Genomic DNA, 19,199 nt, shown 5'->3' with positions numbered 1-19,199 from the left:
CATCAATGTCATCTTTTTGCCACTTTTCCGCAAAAGTTGTCAGCTCGTAGCCAGTTTTTGCGAGCTCCCGGAACAGCTGCGCGCACATTGAGACAAAAGTTAATGTATTCACTCATTTATTATTAAGAGAAGGTAATGTAATGACCTTAAAAGGCCCCAGAGTAGTTCCTGGAAATCCACATTTCAATTAGCGGGCAATTAAAATCCAGAGGCAGTAGCAAGGTGGCATTTTCCTTACTAGAAACATTCGAATGGACCCGTGAAGGCGACGTTTTGGGAAGAACGCCGCCTTTTTAGCCTTGTAAATCGTGATTTATATCATCACTAATGATGGATTTTTATGAGCGAATCGCTTGCCAAAAGAAGTGAATTGAGCTCCAAGTCGGAATGCTTTTAAATCTAAAAGTTGATCTTGCACTGTAAATTTTTGAAACAAATGTATATTTCTTGCTCTCACTGGCTGTTGAGGCACTGAGTTTCTTAACAAATGGAAAACAGTAATAGAGTAAAGTCTCGTTATATCGATATTCAAGGGAGTCTGAAAAAATATCGATATAACCGGGACTATCGATATATCCGACCCTGTTTGCATGTAATTTTCTCTGTGCGTGCATAGAAATAGTATCGATATAACCGGGACTATCGATATACAGTAAAGTCTCGTTATATCGATATCGGATATATCGATAGTCCCGGTTATATCGCTACTATTTCTATGCACGCACGGAGAAAATTACATACAAACAGGGTCGGATATATCGATAGTCCCGGTTATATCGATATTTTTCGGACTCCCTTGGATATCGATATAACGAGACTTTACTGTATCCGATATCGATATAACGAGACTTTACTGTATCCGATATCGATATAACGAGACTTTACTGTAGTTATATTAAGATATCAGCCTGCATGTTTTGGGTATTTTAGATGTTATAAAACGTTTTTCTGATGTCAGTTAGGAAACAAAAAAATGGTGTTGGTTGTCCTTTAAACACATTTCCTTACTTTTGAAGATTTCCAATGTGGGGCAAAAGCTCTGAAATAATTGCCATTAGCCACTAAATTCGAATCATTCGCAGCAGTTTGCTGCAACGAATTGTCACTACCCTCCGCAGACTCATTCGATTGTTTCTTAAAAAATGAGAACATGTTTGCTGCCTATTTTTAATGTCTGTTAAAGTCTTACTCCTGTTCTCACGCCCCATATTGCAACCATCAGCCATATTTGATGTAAATACTGCATTGCACCATGGGTAAATGAATATTTAATTAGCCCTTTCGGCAGTATCCGGCGGAAAAACCCGAGATATCCTCAACCAAGTTTTAGGAACGCACTGAAACAAATGCATGGAGATTATTGCTATACAGTCATACATTAGTTTACGAACGCTTTAGCTCACAAACTTTTCGCCTTATGAACATTACATTCGCAAGAAAATAATACTGGCAGACGAACTCCTTTTCGGCAGACAAACCAAACCAGCACCACAGTGGCTGGCGGACTAGTTTTCGTCACGTCCTTTCTTTGAATGGGGACGTGGTTTGTTATCGAGTGGAGTACTTTTGCTATTATGGGACCAAAAAAGACCCCACCACAGGCTTATACACCAGAAAATACAGTATTTAGAAGGATATGCTCAAAATTACTTTCCACAAATGACAAAAAACAGAATGTTGAACACATTAAGTGTCCGCTGAAACAAGTCCAATATTTACTCAGGCATATGAGTCTGAAGTGTGTGTGTGTGTGTTTGTGTGTGTGAGTGTGCGCGCCGGTGCGTGCGTGCATGTGTGGACGCTGCAGGGGAAATTCTGTTTTAAGTGGGTCAAAGTGGGGTTAGCCTCGTACTACTGTTTACACTCGTATTCTTACATCATTGCTGTCAACAAGAAAGGCAGAGCGGGTGGAAAAGGGGAGGGGAGAGAGGAAGGGCAGGCAGCAGGCAAAATGGGGAGGGAAAAAAAGCAAAAGATGACTCTGCCACCACATCGTGAGGAGAACACGACCATGAAGAGAGGAGAGCTGATTAAAATGGGAAAAAAAGAAAAATCGTAAAACATCAGAGGCAAATGAAGGAGTGCTGCGAGTGCATCCTTTCATTTGACGCCCCCCCCGAACCCCCATCCCCGCCCCTAACTCCATTGTCTCCAAAACCCATTTCCCAGCTAATTTAGAAGGTTCTAAAATACGCTCCGCTCCATACCTTAAGCCTAAGGCTACGACTAATCCTGTCTCAGCGCACACATTTGGGCGAGCGAGTGTGCGCAGAGGAGCGTATACGCCCCCCCCCCCCCCCCACCTGTATTCATCCTCTGTGTTTTTCAAAAGACTTCATCTTGGCGTAGTGGAAACGATTGACGGATATTGAAAGCAAGCGTTTGAAGTACATGAGGGAATGCAAGGGGGAATCAAACTGTGAGTTAAATGCTATTAGACAGCCGTGTGCAGAGCCAGTGTAATATTAGATTTGATTGAATAGATGACTGCTGAATGCGCTGTAATATATAGAGCCGGAGAGGCTTTACGCGGACGTAAATCAATATCGCAGCCGCGGGCGTTAATCTCAGTGGCGAATGCCTCGCTCAGAAATGGGGGGAGGGGGACGCTGACACTTGTTTGCAAAATGCCGCTTCTGCTTGTTCTCGTTTCAAATGCGGCTTTGGAATGGCAGCGTGATATTCGCCTTTGATAATCCCAGAATTCAAATGTTTTCTCAAGGGTGCGTGGGTCAAAGGCGTCCCCCTGAAGCTGTCAGATTTTTGAAAGGCATCGCGGATCTAAAAAGTGATCCAATATCACATAGCGACAGGTTTTTTTTTTTCTTTTTCCGCCGTTTGACATTTTTTATCTTTCACATCAGTGCTTGGCCTTTTTGACTGGCTGCGCTGCTGAATTTCGAACTTCACATTCAAGGAAGAGGTGAGGTGAACCGTTGCCCCCTTGTACAATTTGCAGGGCTGCCTGTCTTCAGCGATTGAATTCAAAGAGCGATGAAAGAAACATTAAAAAAAAGAAAGGAAACGATATAACAGAGCCAACATCCTACAAAATGGAAAGCAGAGCAAATATGCAGTTTGAAAGAAAAAAAAACGAGTTGTATTAAATTTGCTATCATGAGACTGAGCCCTCTCGCTGGCCATCTTTAAAACCTGTCTCAAAACGCACTTGTACTCTTTGGCATTTGAGTCAGCATGATTCACTCCTTGGTGCTTTCTACTAACTTTTGGACTGCTTTATTTCCTGTATATGATAGCTGTCCATGTTTAGTGCTTTGTTATGGCTTCATCTGATGTTAAAGTGTTAAAGTTTGTAAACTGTGGTACCACTGTATTTGATATTCTGTTTTGATCTCATTGTGATTTTTTTAATGAATTTACCTGTGTTCATATGAACACGCTCGGCGTAGATGGGTTAAGAGCTAAAGGAGAAGAAGTTTGGGGGAAAATAGGTCGCGCAATGTGCATTTGGTTGTTTTTTTTTATCAAAATTGTTAAAATTTGGTTTTAATCCAATCTCAAGAGAATATTTCAATGGTCTTCCCCTCAATATCTGTCTATTTTCCTACCCCACATCTATTTCTACCCCTTGTGCCATCCTGCTGCTTTTTCATCAACACAGCTTCCACCCCCTTCCTCTCTATTTGCATCTCCCTCCTCCACAAGCCTCATGACTACCAAATGAATTTATTGTACCTGTTGCTGCGCGGCACCTTGGAAGATGCACATCTCCACAAAATTTGACGCTAATGCCATTAATATTCATTAAAAATTAATCTTTAGTTGTGTGTCTTTGGAAGAGAGGCCCTGACTCAGAGAGAGAGAGAGAGAGAGAGAGAGAGAGAGAGAGAGAGAGAGAGAGAGAGAGAGAGAGAGAGAGAGAGAGAGAGAGAGAGAGAGAGAGAGAGAGAGAGAGAGAGAGAGAGAGAGAGAGAGAGAGAGCACACGACACATACAAACAAAGTACAAAATGCACCATGAATTCAAAGACAGGGAAATTCTTGTGGCCGTTTATCAACACAACGTGAAGCACAGACAAATGAACATGTGTACAGTGATACCTCATCTTACGAACGTTTTAGCTCACGAACCTTTCGCCTCACTAACATCAAATTTGCGAGCATATAGTCTTGGCTGACGAACTAGTTTGCGGCAGACGAACCAAACCACACAGCGCCACGGTCGGTGGCGGGCTACTTTTCGGTGGATGAACACCAAACCACATGTTGAACAGCACCACAGTGGACTAGTTTTGCCTTTGTTTGAGTGCGGATGTGGTTTGTTATCGAGTGGAGTACTTTTGCTATTATGGGACCGAAAAAGACCCCACCACAGGCTAATGTTAAGCCGAAGAGGATACAAAAGAACAACTTCTGTTGATTTGGATGAACAAAAAGCAGCGAGCAGGGGACAGTGTGAGTGAGGGTATTATCGCCGAGAAAGCATGGCAACTTCACCCGGATATCATCAAGAGGCAACCTGGAAGTTCGTCATCCATTGACAACTACCATCACAAAGGTAAATAAAATGACTTTATTATCCAGTACAGTTTATTTCTTTAATTACAATACAATATGACATTTATTATGCATAAAATAAGGTATAATTTGTGTAGTTTTAAGGCTTATTTAGTAGAAAATTATGTTTTAAGGGGGCCTGGGAACGGATTATTCTCATTTGTAATGGTTTCTTATGGGAAATAAATGTTCGGAAGACGAACTTTTCGCCTTACACACACTTTCTGAGAACCAATTAAGTTCGTAAGCTGAGGTATTACTGTACTTTTGATAGAGAATAAGAAGACTATCATATCTCTGACAACTTTACATCTCGCGCACACATATACACCCATTGACTGACTTTGAAACACACGTGGAGATGCACGTTACACAATGTGACAACTTAAGATTTGGTAAATATATTTTTTATAACGCGTTTTATGTGTTTTTTTATCTTTTACAGCGTACACCATATTTTAAATAGTGACCATTATGTAGAAGGTGTTAACATTTAATGGAGCATATCTACTTTCCTATGACTGCTTTTGAAAAGAAAAAAAAACAGTGTTGGACCTCATACAAATGACGGCCATTCATGCCGTTCTGAAGACCGTTATTATCATGACAGGAAAGGTGACCATTAAAGGTGGAAAGAGCCAAGGCACCGCCTGGGTATATCTGTGTGTGTCTATCTTAATGGGCCCATTTGAAACATGGCCTTTTCCACTGCTCTGCGTGTGTGTGTCCTTCAATCCGGATTTCAAACGCAGCAATTCACCACCCCTTCAACATGAGGGTGAAGCCACATGACACACATACTTATAAAAAAAAATAAAACATAACCACATTCACATGCATGCAATTATAAACACACGCACACACGCACACACACACACACACACACACATACACACACACACACACACACACACACAGTGTGTGTTGCAATCTTCGCCCGAGGATGATATCAGATATGCCGAGAAGGTGACGGGATGCTGACACCAATCATCACCTCTTGGGAACATTCTGAACATTTTGTCAGGAAGGTTTCGATTTTGTCATGAAGACTTGTGTTTTGGTTTTAACAAATACACACCAACGGAAACGACTGTACTGTATTTATAATGTGATGTAATTAAATTAACTGATCATGTATGGCTGATCTTCTAAGTGGATTGCAAAAAAAAGTTATATTCCATGAATTAACCGATTCACTTCAAAATGTCTAAAAATGAGTCCACTCCAGTGCAAGGGTTCTTGTCATTTTCACTCAAATTCCAGGACCCACAGAATATTGAGTTATAGGACTACATAAACATTCAATGCAGCGCAGGACTTTCTTCTTTTATAAAAAAAAAGAGCATACCAGCATACAGCATACCATGCATACACAATGCACACAATTGCATACAAAGCATACAATGACCCGACAACGAATGGTCGTGCCGGGAGTCCTTTTGACTGCCACTGATCGTAACGATCAGCACCTGTGCAGGTGCAGGGGGGCCAACTGCGCCACCCGTCGGTCGCCAACCATATCATGGCACATTGTAGTTACGGTTTCCTCTTGGGGCAGTTTGAAATTTGGGGAAGCCATTAGATTTTTTTCATTCACTTCAGATATTACATATAGAACGCACAACAAATTAATGAATAACTAGTTTTCAAATTTGAAGTAAAAAATAATTACTGTTATTGTGGTTTACATGGGACAATTTGAAATTTTGGTTTGGACTTTAGCAAGCATGATGGCACTTGACGTGCTTGATTTTCTTTCGCGAGCCGAATCAAATGATGTGCCGGGCCCGATTAGAATCAGAATCAGAATCAGAATACCTTTATTCGTCCCGCAATGGGGAAATTTGCAGTCCACAGCAGCAATTGAAGAGGCCTTGACTTTGACAACTGTGACGTAGAGCATCAATTTGTTTGGGTTTTGTTTTTTCATACTTCAGTGCCGATAGAGCGCTAGCCATGGCCTCTGGTAATGTTTTTTCCCACAAGGTGGCAGCATTTCCCTTCTTTCCATGTTAGCGCTTTGTTCCAGCTACAGCTGTTGTTAAAGCGCTATATAAACAAGCATGTAAGTATTGCTTTGTATTTTGTACAGCCGCCCTCATTTCAAGCTCATATAACTCCAGTTCCATGTAATTTAGGAATTAACTCTTTTCTTCTGATGAAAGAATCACGTTTGAGTTTTCTTAAGGTGCACTGAATGTTTATGTAGTCCTAAACCGCAATATCCTCTGGGTCCTGAAATTCGAGTGAAAATGACAAAGTCATAAACCCTGGCACTTGAGTGGACACATTTCTGCACACAGGCTTGGGAAGAACATGCACCACCAAACAGGACAGCCAAAGCCCAGATTTGAGACAGACGCGTCAACATCTGATTATGTTGTTATATTATTATTCCAGCCATAAGATTCCAGCCATAAAATTGAGCATTCTTACACATTTAGTGATTGTGTCTGTTCCAGCTACGCCCGCACACCTCAATCGCTTTGGCTTGAAATTAAAGCGGACGCCCACACTAACTTGGGGAAACCGGCATGACTTTTATTAAAACATGGAAGAACAATGGTGAAACATTGGCAAGCTTGACTTTGACATTTTGTGTGCGCGGTGTTTTTTTTATTCTCCCTGTCTGTGAAGTCGGTATCCAGGAACAAATGTAACAGCGCTTCCTAACAAATGGCAGCGAAATGAGGCCCCTGGGGTGTTGCGCTGCTAACTACTGACCTTGCTTTCTTTGTTCAAAGCCATTATGATTGTCCTAACCAATCCAAAACACCTTTCTCGTTCGTGGTCATTTGCATTTGAATTGCCGTACAGCTACACAAAAAAAAAAAAAACATAAATCAAAAAAGGGGAGGGAAAAAAATGATGGAAGAAAATAACAGAGGTGGATTTCGGTCAAGCAATTAGCAAATGTCAGTCAAGAGTAGAGGTACAGAAAAAAAATAGTCTGCTTTAAAAAACAAAGTGTGAGACATGCATGTGGACTATCGAGAATATCAAGCTGCATTGCACTGTACTGCCAGAAAATATATTTTTCTGCATTATTTAGCTTTCATTGTCCTAAAAAAACAATCACGGGACATTGTCATCTTTATTAAAATGGGATTTTCTGAGACTGCTTTTCTTTTGGATTTGATTCAAAATCCTTAGATTAGATGAGATTAATTTAGATTATATTAGATTAGATTAGCCTGTATTAGTCTCACACTGGAAAAATTTACATTTCACAGCAGCAAGGTGATGACAGGAAGAAGGAAGGAAAAGAAGAAGTAGAAAACAAATACAGGCGCTACTGGAACGGCAGCCACTCTCGCGGCACCATTTTAAAGTCAAAACGTCTGTGTAAGCTCTCAGTCGTACAGGAGTGGTCCATCGATGAGAAGGTTTCTTCAGCCGTCATCTGTACAAAAGTGAAGGTTTGGGACGTTTCGCCTCCTATCCAAGAGGCTTCGTCAGCGAACTAAAGTCTGACTGGTCGTATCGGCCCCATTTATATATCCCTAATGTCCAGACCTGGTGGCGCCGGACACAGCTATGATAGGTCCCTACTCTCAGGTTGGGGGAGGCGCGGGACCCCCCCCTGTGGCCCCACTGATTGTTCCTACATTCCTGACTAACGATTGGTTTTTTATCTCTATGTTAAGTCTCCTAATACGCAAATTTAGAATTTGTGTGTGGGGCCACAGGGGGGGGTCCCGCGCCTCCCCCAACCTGAGAGTAGGGACCTATCATAGCTGTGTCCGGCGCCACCAGGTCTGGACATTAGGGATATATAAATGGGGCCGATACGACCAGTCAGACTTTAGTTCGCTGACGAAGCCTCTTGGATAGGAGGCGAAACGTCCGAAACCTTCACTTTTGTACAGATGACGGCTGAAGAAACCTTCTCATCGATTTAAAGTCAAAAGAACAAAAATACAAAACAACAAATGACAATGACAACACAAAAACACAGACAGTAATTCAATCTTAAGCACTTTGTGTACCCTCTTTATTGTAGGAAGCAGTTCTAGATGAAAGAAGAGAGGATCAAAGCATTCTTTTCACCAGTGGATCACGGATCATGGTAAAATGTGCACGTCTGCTACATGCTAATTGTTGAAAGCAAACATGAAACTGTAGCATCTATTGACAAAAATAGAATGTCTCACATCTCCTGTCCCACGTAAATCCACTTCAATTCCAAGCCACGACATTTGCACAGACGCATCCGTTTTTCTCATCGCGGGCTCCTCACGCCATGCATCCATCGGCCGCAGATTGTCCAACAGGACCGACATTTCGACTAAACAAAGCCGGGCTGTCTTCCCATTACAGGCGCAAAAAAAGCAAAATCACCCGAGAGCAAAGATAGTCAAATGGCACCAACATTCCTACCAATCAAAAACAGTGCTGGCATATTTGTACTTGTGATGTTATTTCAATGAAAGTAAGCATCGCTTTATTGAATATCATTTTAAAGGACAACCGATGTCACTTTTTTGTTTCCTAACTGACATCAAGAAAAATGTTTTATAGCATCTAAAATACTCAAAACACGCAGTATGATATTTTTAGTCAAATGCAAAACACCAATAAAAATGACAAAGTGTCCAAAATCTGCAAAAAAATGAGCTGCGAATTGGGCATTTTCAGAAAGCCCCGCCCCCAGTTTGTGACGTCACGCCAAGACGTCTTGCATTGCTGGAGAATCAAAACAATCGCTTCAGATTCGGAGAATATGCTTTGTTGTTACACATACAGTTATGATTATGATTCAAATAGTTCTGAAGAGGAAAGCATACATGTTTGCAATTGATTAAAGAATTTATACCGTGTCATTTTGAGGCATCTGGACTGCAATGTAGCGTCCCAGAAAAGAGGCAGAAAATGGCGACCTCTTGTAGACATGACAGTGTATTGTATTTCCTCAGGCTGATAAATTCCTTATATGGAGCTTGGACGCCCTCTTCTGGCGCAACATGACGTTTTCAGAGCAAAAAACCATTGACGTGATGGAAGGACTGCTACAAAGTGTCCTTTTTTTCGGTCAGGGGCGTTCCTTCAGTGACGTCACGTACGGACTCGTCGCCAACTCAAAAATAAGACTTCCGGAATATTCAGCACGAGTCTTAAAACGTAAAATATAGCTATATGCGGTGCAATCGTTGTAAAATACGCTCAGTCAAAGTCATTTGAAGCCATTTTACAAATTATGGACACAACTGGTCCGGAGACGTCGGTTGTCCTTGAGAGGACACATACACAGGATTTTCGATGAACCTATCACTTAATTGTGCTGGCGTCCCTTATCAAGTGTCCTGTGGTTCGGCAAGCCCACACATTAACACATCGGTGTAAAATACATCAAGCTAAAGTGCTCGACAGAGGCAGCCAATCTGGATGCAGCAGGCCTTGGGTTGCCGTGGCGATATGTGGGGACATTTAGAGGGCTCAGATAAACTCTGCCATTTAAAAGGTTATGACAATTAACGCAGCTCTCCGCAAATTACCACTGCCAGACCTTTACCCACGGACATCTCTCTCTCCTCCTTATCACCCGACACCCAGCCTCCCTCTGCCACTCCTCCCTCGGCTGCCATTTGCCCTCCATCGTCGTCACCCACCGTCCCCGCATACTTCCATCCACTTCCAGCTAGCAGGGCTTTTATTATCAGGCTAATTAACAGAGTTCCTCACTTAATATTCAAATGGTGACCAATTAATGACACTGAACTTCGGGCGCCTTCGTGGCGCACCCGCCGCTCTCACCGCCACTCCCTATTCAGTCTCCTCGCTGACTTTCATTTCCTCTGTCTTGTCCCTTCAACCTCCCCGTCCAACCTCCCCATAGCCAAGGTGAGCTGCAATTTCCGTGAGAGTGTGTGTGTGTTTGTATGTAGCGAGAAGAGGAAAAGAAACGCTGGAGGAGGCAGCAGACCACAGCGAGGGGATTTTAAAGCTCGGGGCAAGGCTGCAGAAAGGCTCGGCAACCTTTTAATTAACCCGGAGTGATTAAAAGCAAGGGAGGTGTAGGAGTGGAAAGAAAAGGAAAATGGCAAACCGGTCATGAAAGGGAAACAACTCCAAAGATTCAGCGGCACGCAGAGTGCAACGTTATATTGGGGCCTAATTCTAGTCCAGGACAAAGAATTATCTTGAGAAAGAAAATGCATAAGTGAAAGAATGGAGACTTGAAGTGTGTAAGTGAGGTTACGGTCCGTTTGACCTGAAGGCCACATTTTATTTTCATGTTCACGTGTGGCATTTTGACACAGCTGTGTAAATCGCATATTCTGCTGATATCTATCTAGCTACCTTGCTAGCTATCTTGCTAGCAAGGTACCCACCTATCTACCTCGATACTAATCTACCTCGCTACCAATCAACCTACCTACCTTACTACCAATCTACCTACCTAACTCGCTATCAATCTACCTACCTAGCTATGAATCTACCTACCTACCTCGCTGCCAATCTACCTAGCTACCTATCGACCTTGCTACCTATTGACCTATCGATCGACCAATCGACCTTGCTACCTATTGTCCCATCGATCTTGGTACCTATTGACCCATCGACCTTGCTAGCTATCAACCCATCGACCTTGCTAGCTATCGACCCATCAACCTTGCTAGCTATCGACCCATCGACCATGCTAGCTATCGACCCATCTACCCCGCTAAATCAATCAATCAATCTATCCATCCATCCATCCATCCATCCATCCATCCATCCATCCATCCATCAAATGTTGGGTAAAAGATAACGTTTTGAATCAGTTCAGTAGGTTTCTATGAAGGGGGCTTGTCTCCTGCAATCAGTTGAGAACAGCTCCCAAGAGGCAACTGTCACGACACGAACAGGAAATAGATAAGTCATTCGAGGAAAGGACCAGTCGGATCTATTTCGCAGATGGATGGGTGAGCTTTGCTTGAGAAAAGAATTTATGTGGAATGACTCACCTCCTGAAATTCAAACCAAATATTTCTCTGTAACATTTTTACAGTTCATACCAGGCCATAAATGAAATAGGGGGTGTTTTCTCACAACTACATATTCCTCAAAGCACAACTTTAAGGTTTCTTGCCGCTCAATTCATTCACATGTGCTCAAAGCAACATGTTCTTAGGTGGTTACGAGCTGAATGATGGCAGCTAGCCTACATCTCAAGTCTTTAGGTTTGTCACAGTCCCGCGTATATTGCGCAATAAAAGCAATAAAAAAATAATCTGAACGTTGTTTTAAAATTACAGTACTCTTGTTCACACACTCTCACGTTTGGCTTTTTATGAGTTGACCGTATTAGACAGTACCAACATATACACCAGGGCAAGAGGAGAGAGCAATGTATGTCCCTGTGGAACATGTACCAAGCAGTAATTGATCCTGCCGGTTATGCTATCATAAAAAGACAAAAAGAAATTCTAACAAAGTGACACGCCACCTCCCCCCATTAAAAAAAATATGCTTTCAATTGTCCCATCTTTAACAACATAGAGAGCCACATTACAACATAAATAAAACAGTCCTTTTTTAAGACCGTAAACACATTTACAGGTGTTGGAGGACTTTTGAAAACTGAAAGGGCCTCTTTATAAGAAATATGTTTTTCCTTGAAAGTAATATGATCAGGAAAAAGTTGTACAAAGCATCCATTTGCCAAATAGAGAGCATCGAAAGAGAGTCAGTGAGAGAAAAAGAAAGCGAGAGAGAGAGAGGGAGACTGAGAGAGAACGCGAGTTCGCTCGGTTGTTGGGTAGATAGCTGTCGAGCTAACTAGCTAGTTACCTTGCTATCTAGCTAAATAGCTAATGAGCTAGCTACCTCGCTATCTAACGAAATAGCTAGCTACCTCACTATCTATCTAACTAACTCGTTAACTAGCTAGCTCCCTCGCTATCTATCTAGCTATCTAGCGAGCTACCTCACTATCTATCTATCTAGCTAGCTCGCTTTTCAAACAAACATAGCATAAACAAACATAGATAGCATAAAACAAACAAATAAGACATCGAGTGCACAAAAAACACCAGCCAAACTCCCTTTTTTTCCCCAAAGCCTCTTTCCTGGGTTTTTATTTTTTTGCATGTTGTCCTTTCAGCCTTGACATCTCAGAAATATCTTTTTCACCCACCCTGCTCCATGCAATCAGATGAGGTCACGGCAGTACAACAGACTCAAAGAAATGTGTTATTTCCAGTTCGATTTGCCACTAAACTTGCTCAAAGTACTTGGCTGCAGAGCTAATTCTTTGTCAAAGGAATCTGGAATGGTTCCATCAGCGTGAAGATGTCCTCTGGCTAGGGTTAATGGGAGTGAAGTGGGCTGTGGGATGCTGCACAGAATGCCTCAAAGATCAAAATAAAGAATGTGGCAGGTTGCTTTTCTCAATTTAACGTAGGGTCAAAAAGCAAGGGTCGAAAAACCACAATGATATCCTAATCTGCTAGGGTTTTCCAATCTTTTGTGTGTTTGTGTGGACGCGTGTCTACCTGTGTGTGTGTAATCTGTTCTACGCGGCTCACATTATGCTTCATTTTATCCCCCGAATCACAAATAAAGGTCACCATTTGACCTTTTCACAGCTTAGAATTGCTACAGCACGTTCGGGCCGCTGATTTGTGTTCACGCCGACACCCATACACGAATCTGACACAAAAGATGCCCGCTCACTCGCAGAAAAAGAAACAGCTCTGATCTGAAAAGATCACCAAATGCTCAATGTGTAATCCCGGCCAGATGTGCCGTGTCAGTTCTATTTTCAACCATGTTTACTCTTGAATCATAAATAGAGGACAAGACCCTTTATAAATATATATAGACTTGTTTTGATTCTGAATGTGGAAATCGGATTCAGCTGCTGCTCAGTGGAGTGGCAGTGTTATATTCCAGTGGGAAACAAGGCTGCAGGCCACCCCCAAATCTAAACGAAAATGGCTATTTGCCTTATCAGCTTGAACAGAAAGCCTTGATGAAGCAGTTTTTCAAAATAATAACATTATATCAGCATCATTGCTGACTTGCTCGCTCGATTGATTTGACCGTGTTTCATCAGTTCAATTTGTCTCACAATGGAGAATTTTCCATTTTACAGAGCTAAAATTATGAAAGGGAGGAAGTAGAAGACTACATAGTATGTCAATAAATATAAATATATAATCAGTTGGCGGTACATATATAATCAGTTGTCAGCATTGAATTAACATTTCAAAATGTCCCTTGTAACTTGTCTTGTAATCTTGTCGCCCTCAAGAAGAAAAGATTTGGACATTTCCATCTTAAAGAATACAAAAACTCACAGCCACGTCATTAAAATTTTTTTACAAATCTTAAATTTATACCGCTTAACTCATTCACTGCCATTAAAGAATGTATTTGGGAATTGAAAATATGAAGTTGAGCGCCATTCACGAATTTGTTCAAGTTTTGCTTTATCTTGTTTGGGTGCTGATAAAGTGCTGGCTATGGCCTCTGTTCATGTGTTCACTTTCCACCAGGGGGCAACATATACCATTTTCCATATTAGCGCTTTGTTCCAGCTTCAACTGTCGTGAAAGCGCTATATAAACCAATATGTATGGATTGAATTGTATTTTGGAGAGCTGCCCTCATTTCAAGCTCATATAACTCCAGACCCATGCAATTTAGGAATTAACTCTTTTTCTGATAAAAGAAGAGAGTCTAAGGTTTCTTACGCATCATTTAATATTTATGTAATCCCAAAACTCAATATTCTATGGGTCCTGGAATTCGAATGACAATGATAAACGCCCTGGACACATTTTTGCATGTCTGGCAGTGAATGAGTTAAAAACCCTTTAAATGCAACCATATTTTTTTTTTTTGTTTCATTTCAGCAAGGTGGGCCAAACCTCTCTGATGGTGTTGTTTTTTCCGCACTTAAGGTGCATCTAAAAGCCTTCAAATTTTTTCAATGAGTTAATGAGTTTATCACAAAATAGTTGTTTTTTTTTATAATGGCATCATTAGCATCTCTGAGGTCATTTCCCTTGTGAAAAGTAAACAAACAAAACAAAATGTCTAAAAAAAGGGCATAGCAGCACAGGTGCAAAAAAACAGCTATCGCCAGTCACAATGTTGTAGTGGAAGTATTATGCCTGGTGAAGAAATGTCAGCATGGGTCACTTGTTGCCACATCATCAGCTAATGATGAAAACACATTGTTGCAATCACCAAATGTCAACCTGGAGGGAATGTTTGTTCACTTGGATGCACGTGTGTGTGTGTGTGTGTGTGTGTGTGTGTGTGTGTGTGTGTGTGTGTGTGTGTGTGTGTGTGTGTGTGTGTGTGTGTGTGTGTGTGTGTGTGTGCGTGTGTTTCATTGGAATCCCTTCCTAACTCGCTTTGTTGTTTCTCCCTGCACCATTTTGTTCTGTTTCTATCCCGGCCACAGTCATTCCGCATTGGCTGCACAGTGGATAGAAAACACATGGGCAGATATCACTGGACTCGAAAACAACATGAACTTAAACCCCTTTGTTTCTGACTGTGCGTGTGTGTGTGTGTGTGTGTGTGTGTGTGTGTGTGTGTGTTGTGGTGGTTGGGGGGTCCCAAAAATGTTCTAGCATCATCACAGTGTTAAACAATCATGTTGAAATGATAAATTACCATATTTTACAGTGTATTAGGCGCACCGGCGTATAAGCTGTACCCCCAATGAGTGGTTTATTTTCAAACGTTTTTCATATACTGTACAAGGCGCATCGGAGTAGTAAGGCGCAACTTCAATGAATGAAAAAAGGTTTTCCAAATCTAATACATATGTCAAAGCAAAAAAAAAAGACACACACAATGATTTTTTTTTTTTTTTAATGATTTGACATTTAATTTTGAGTTTTATTTCTTTTCTTCAATTTCCTGCCTTTGTTTAGATTTTTTTGGTCGTTTTCCCTTCTTTTTTTCTTTTTAGACAAGCTACAGTACTTCTTTTTCTTACATTTCCTGCCTTTGTTTAGATTTTCTTTTGGTAATTTCCCCCTCTTTTTCTTTCTTCTTATCCTGTTTCTTTGTTTTTCATTTTGGAGTTGCTACTTCCTTTTTTAATTTTTTTTAATTTATTTATTTGGGATTTACTTATTTATTCTTTTTTAGGGGGTGTTTCATTCCTCTTTGTCTTTCTTATTTGTACTAGAAAAATACATCGGGAGACGATTAAAAAAATGCTGAGCGAACGCTGGCGCGTGTGGCTGCCGCTGCTCACCCACACAGAAAAAAAAACTAATCCTGTGACTGCAAAGTGACCTTGAGAGTTTTGAAAGGCACTTATAAATGAAATAGATTATTATTATTATTATTATTATTATTATTATTATTATTATTATTATTATTATTATTATAGGTTTTCCAAATATAAGGCACACCACACTATAAGGCGCTACAGTAGAGGCTGGGGTTACGCACTACTTCTACTGGGGGAAATGGATTCAGTGGCTGCTGACAGTCATTGCGAGACCTGTTATGCCTCAATATGACTTCACATATAAGGCGTACGGGCGTATAAGGCGCAGGGGATCGAAGAAAATGAAGGCTTTTGGGTGCGCCTTATGCACCTGAAAATACGTTAGTCTCTTCTTTTCATTTCGGCTTTTCCCTTCAAATCTTCCATCTTTAGAGGTTTGATCCGCATGTTGGAAAATACGGTAGTACACTTGTGAAAACAAGTAATAAAATTCAACGGCTAGTTTTCTAATTGTGAATCTGAAACTGAACGTTACTGTCTTGACACGTGGAGAATTTTGACTTATTGTTCCAAGGCCCGCGGGCCAGATCATTTTATGTAGCCCACGAAAGCAAATCAAATGTTATCCAAAGTTTAAAAATCTCATGTGTAATAACTAAGAGACATATTGTAAGCATTTTCTTTGAACAAAACCCTTCAATACAGTCACTTGAAAAATAGTACAAATGTTATTGACGAATGTTATTTTGGTGTCCTAACAGACCTCCAAAGGAAATGGTGACGAAGATGTGGCCAAGGACAAAAATGTGTTTGACACTTCTGGATTAGGGCACTCTCCATGTCGTGATCAGTGTGCGAGTATTCCCATGTGCAGTTACCTGAGGTGGCGGTTGTGACTGCAGGTAAGGACTCTGGTTCGGACCCGCAGGGGTCTGGTGGGGTGGACTGAAATAGGGCGGAGTTCCTTGCTGGCTTGCCTGCTGCTGATGGCTGTAGCCGGCTATCGCTTGCTGACTGTACGGCGCCACCTGCCATAAGAGAATACGTGGGAATTACAGACGCTGCCCAATTTAATTTGAGTTACGAATAACGGTACAGACTATATACAATATAGACAATATTTTTGCGGGTACAGTATGTCGACAATGTTCGGCCAGAGATGCTGTAAATTAGATTTCGTATTGTACGTCTCTTTCCGGCCGAGCTCGCTTGTGATTGGCTGCTACACACACATTAGGGGTTTCAAGGGTTGGTTGTTTACACGGCGGACACCAAGGCTGACCAATCAGCGCCCAGCCATGCTGAAGTGCAAACGAATTCAGGCCCCGAACCGCCGAGCTCATTTACGATTGGCTGCGTAGAGTACAGTATGTGGGCGGGGAGGAAATCCCTTTTCCCAGGTGATGCTCCCAGAGGATGTGATGCATAACAAAAAGTAATGGCTGCTGGCACGTAATTCAGTAATTATGTGCCAGCAGCTTCAGTAATGGCTTACTGAAGACCCAAGGATATATGTAGTGGTACGACAGTCGGTGTGAATTTATTTTATGACTGTTAGAGCGTCTGTATTTCATACTTCCGCGTTCAGTGTTTGACTTAAACATACAGACACTCTCCTACTTATGAACATTCGAGTTACAAACTATGGTAAATACAAACATTTTTGGAGTAACATACATGTAGTATTCTCTCTAGTTGTACATATATTGAGCATATATCTTATCAAATGTTCATTTTTTCAGTACAAACCGATACAGGTGACATTAAACAAGCCTTAAACATATTTATATCAACCTTAAACATACTTATATAAGCCTGAAACATGCATTCCATCCAAAATATAACACTGAAGGAACATACGAACGAATTCACCTTACGAACGACCGCTTGGAACGTATCTTGTTTGTAAGTTGGGGGGTGTCTGAACATTCCATACAAAATTTAGCACTGAAGCAACTTACAAACAAATTCACCTGAAGAACGACCGCTCGGAACATATTTCGTTCGTAAGGTGAGAGTGTGCAAATTAATGGGGTCAACATTCAATTGCAATCAAAAGGAGCGACAAGTTAGCTAGAAAGTACAGACTGCAGAGTGAAGCACTATGTGGTGTGGCGGTGGGTGATATCAGGAAGTGATTGATTTGCAACTTCAACTATGATGGAGGAATAACACGCGCACACACACACACACACACACACACACACACATGCACACACACACACACACACACACACACACACACACACACACACACACACACACACACACACACACACACACACACGGGCTTGCCTCCATTTTCCAATTCATGTAAATGTCCCTCGGCTAAAAGATCTCAATTTAGCAATGCTGCGCCAACGACGGACTCCCACTAGTCCTGTGCCTAATGAACTTCCACTGTAAAAAAAGAGCTCGAACACAATGTTCTCTCGCTCGCCAAATGTGTCATCCTCTTCAAATGATCTCCATCTTGGATCGCAGCTGGGATGAGTTAGATGGGATTGTACGTCGCGCCCGTCCTCGGCCGTCGTAATGCTAATGAGGGACATGAGAATGAGTCGGGGCCTCCCAGGGAGTCGGTTGCCAGACGTCACCGCTTGGATTTCACGCCGGTTATGAGAGAACATGACAGGAAGACTGGCACGCATTCAAATGCCGTCTTAATCCTCGTCATTTGTTATGACTACAGACACAGCCAGGTGCTCCTCTCAGGATTTCTGCCGAGTTGTGGTTTGTCTCTCTCCCACGCTCGCGCAGACATAACGCACGATTCGAACAGATGACTAAACATCATTTACAGCTGGCGGTAAAGTAATATGACAAGCACTTTTCATGTCATATTTTTTCCTTCATGTCATGACTTTTTTTTTAATTTTTATTCCAACGTTAACTCCTTCCAAACAGCAGCCCGGCGGCCAAAGCCTCGTTAAAAAGTCGGCTGTAAGTCGTGGGTGGCGCAAAGCTCATAGTTCACATCCACCTCCATGAGATGAAGCCTGAAAGGTCCTCTTAAATCTTCTTTGCAAAGAAGGGAACACCCAGAATGATTCACAATCATGAGCGCAATGTCAGAACGATGAAGATCAAAAACAGGTGCTGCACATTTGTAGTTTTATCGTGAATGATATTAGCGAGGAAGTCAGCTCGTAAAAGTTTAGTTTCAAGTAATGGCCGGTGTGAAATGCGGTACGGAGTGAGTGGACCACTGCGACAAATAGAGATGCATTCATGTGAAATAGTTGTGAAGAAGAATTCATTGTGGTCAAAAGGCTTTTTTTGCTCGAGGAGCCCGGAATGAGAATTGTCGCGGCTTGAAATTGAAGCGGATTTACATGGGACAGGAGATGTGAGGCAATCTCTTTTCGTCAATGGGTGCTACAGCTTCGAGTTTGCTTTCACCATTTACTGTATCTTGTAGCAAATGTGCACATTTCACCATGACGTCTCTGATCCACTGGTGAACAGGACGCTTGGATTCTTTCCTCTTTCATCTA

General features: G+C 41.7%; 1 protein-coding gene across 1 annotated transcript in view; it reads right to left on the bottom strand.

Annotated features, from left to right (window-relative positions):
* The window catches only part of arid1b (AT-rich interaction domain 1B), a 229,321-nt gene that overhangs the window by 148,483 nt on the left and 61,639 nt on the right, over nucleotides 1–19,199 (bottom strand). Inside the window, exon 3 of the mRNA XM_089003853.1 lies at nucleotides 16,581–16,730. Coding sequence (XP_088859979.1) covers nucleotides 16,581–16,730 — 150 coding nt within the window. The remainder of the gene's footprint in view (nucleotides 1–16,580; nucleotides 16,731–19,199) is intronic.

The sequence above is a fragment of the Hippocampus bargibanti genome, linkage group LG09, assembly GCF_051943395.1.
Source record: "Hippocampus bargibanti isolate YZ-2025 linkage group LG09, ASM5194339v1, whole genome shotgun sequence".
In the NCBI taxonomy this organism is placed as follows: Eukaryota; Metazoa; Chordata; class Actinopteri; order Syngnathiformes; family Syngnathidae; genus Hippocampus; species Hippocampus bargibanti.
The sequence above is the reverse complement of the archived record's forward strand: the minus strand, read 5'-3'. Positions and strand labels throughout refer to the sequence as shown.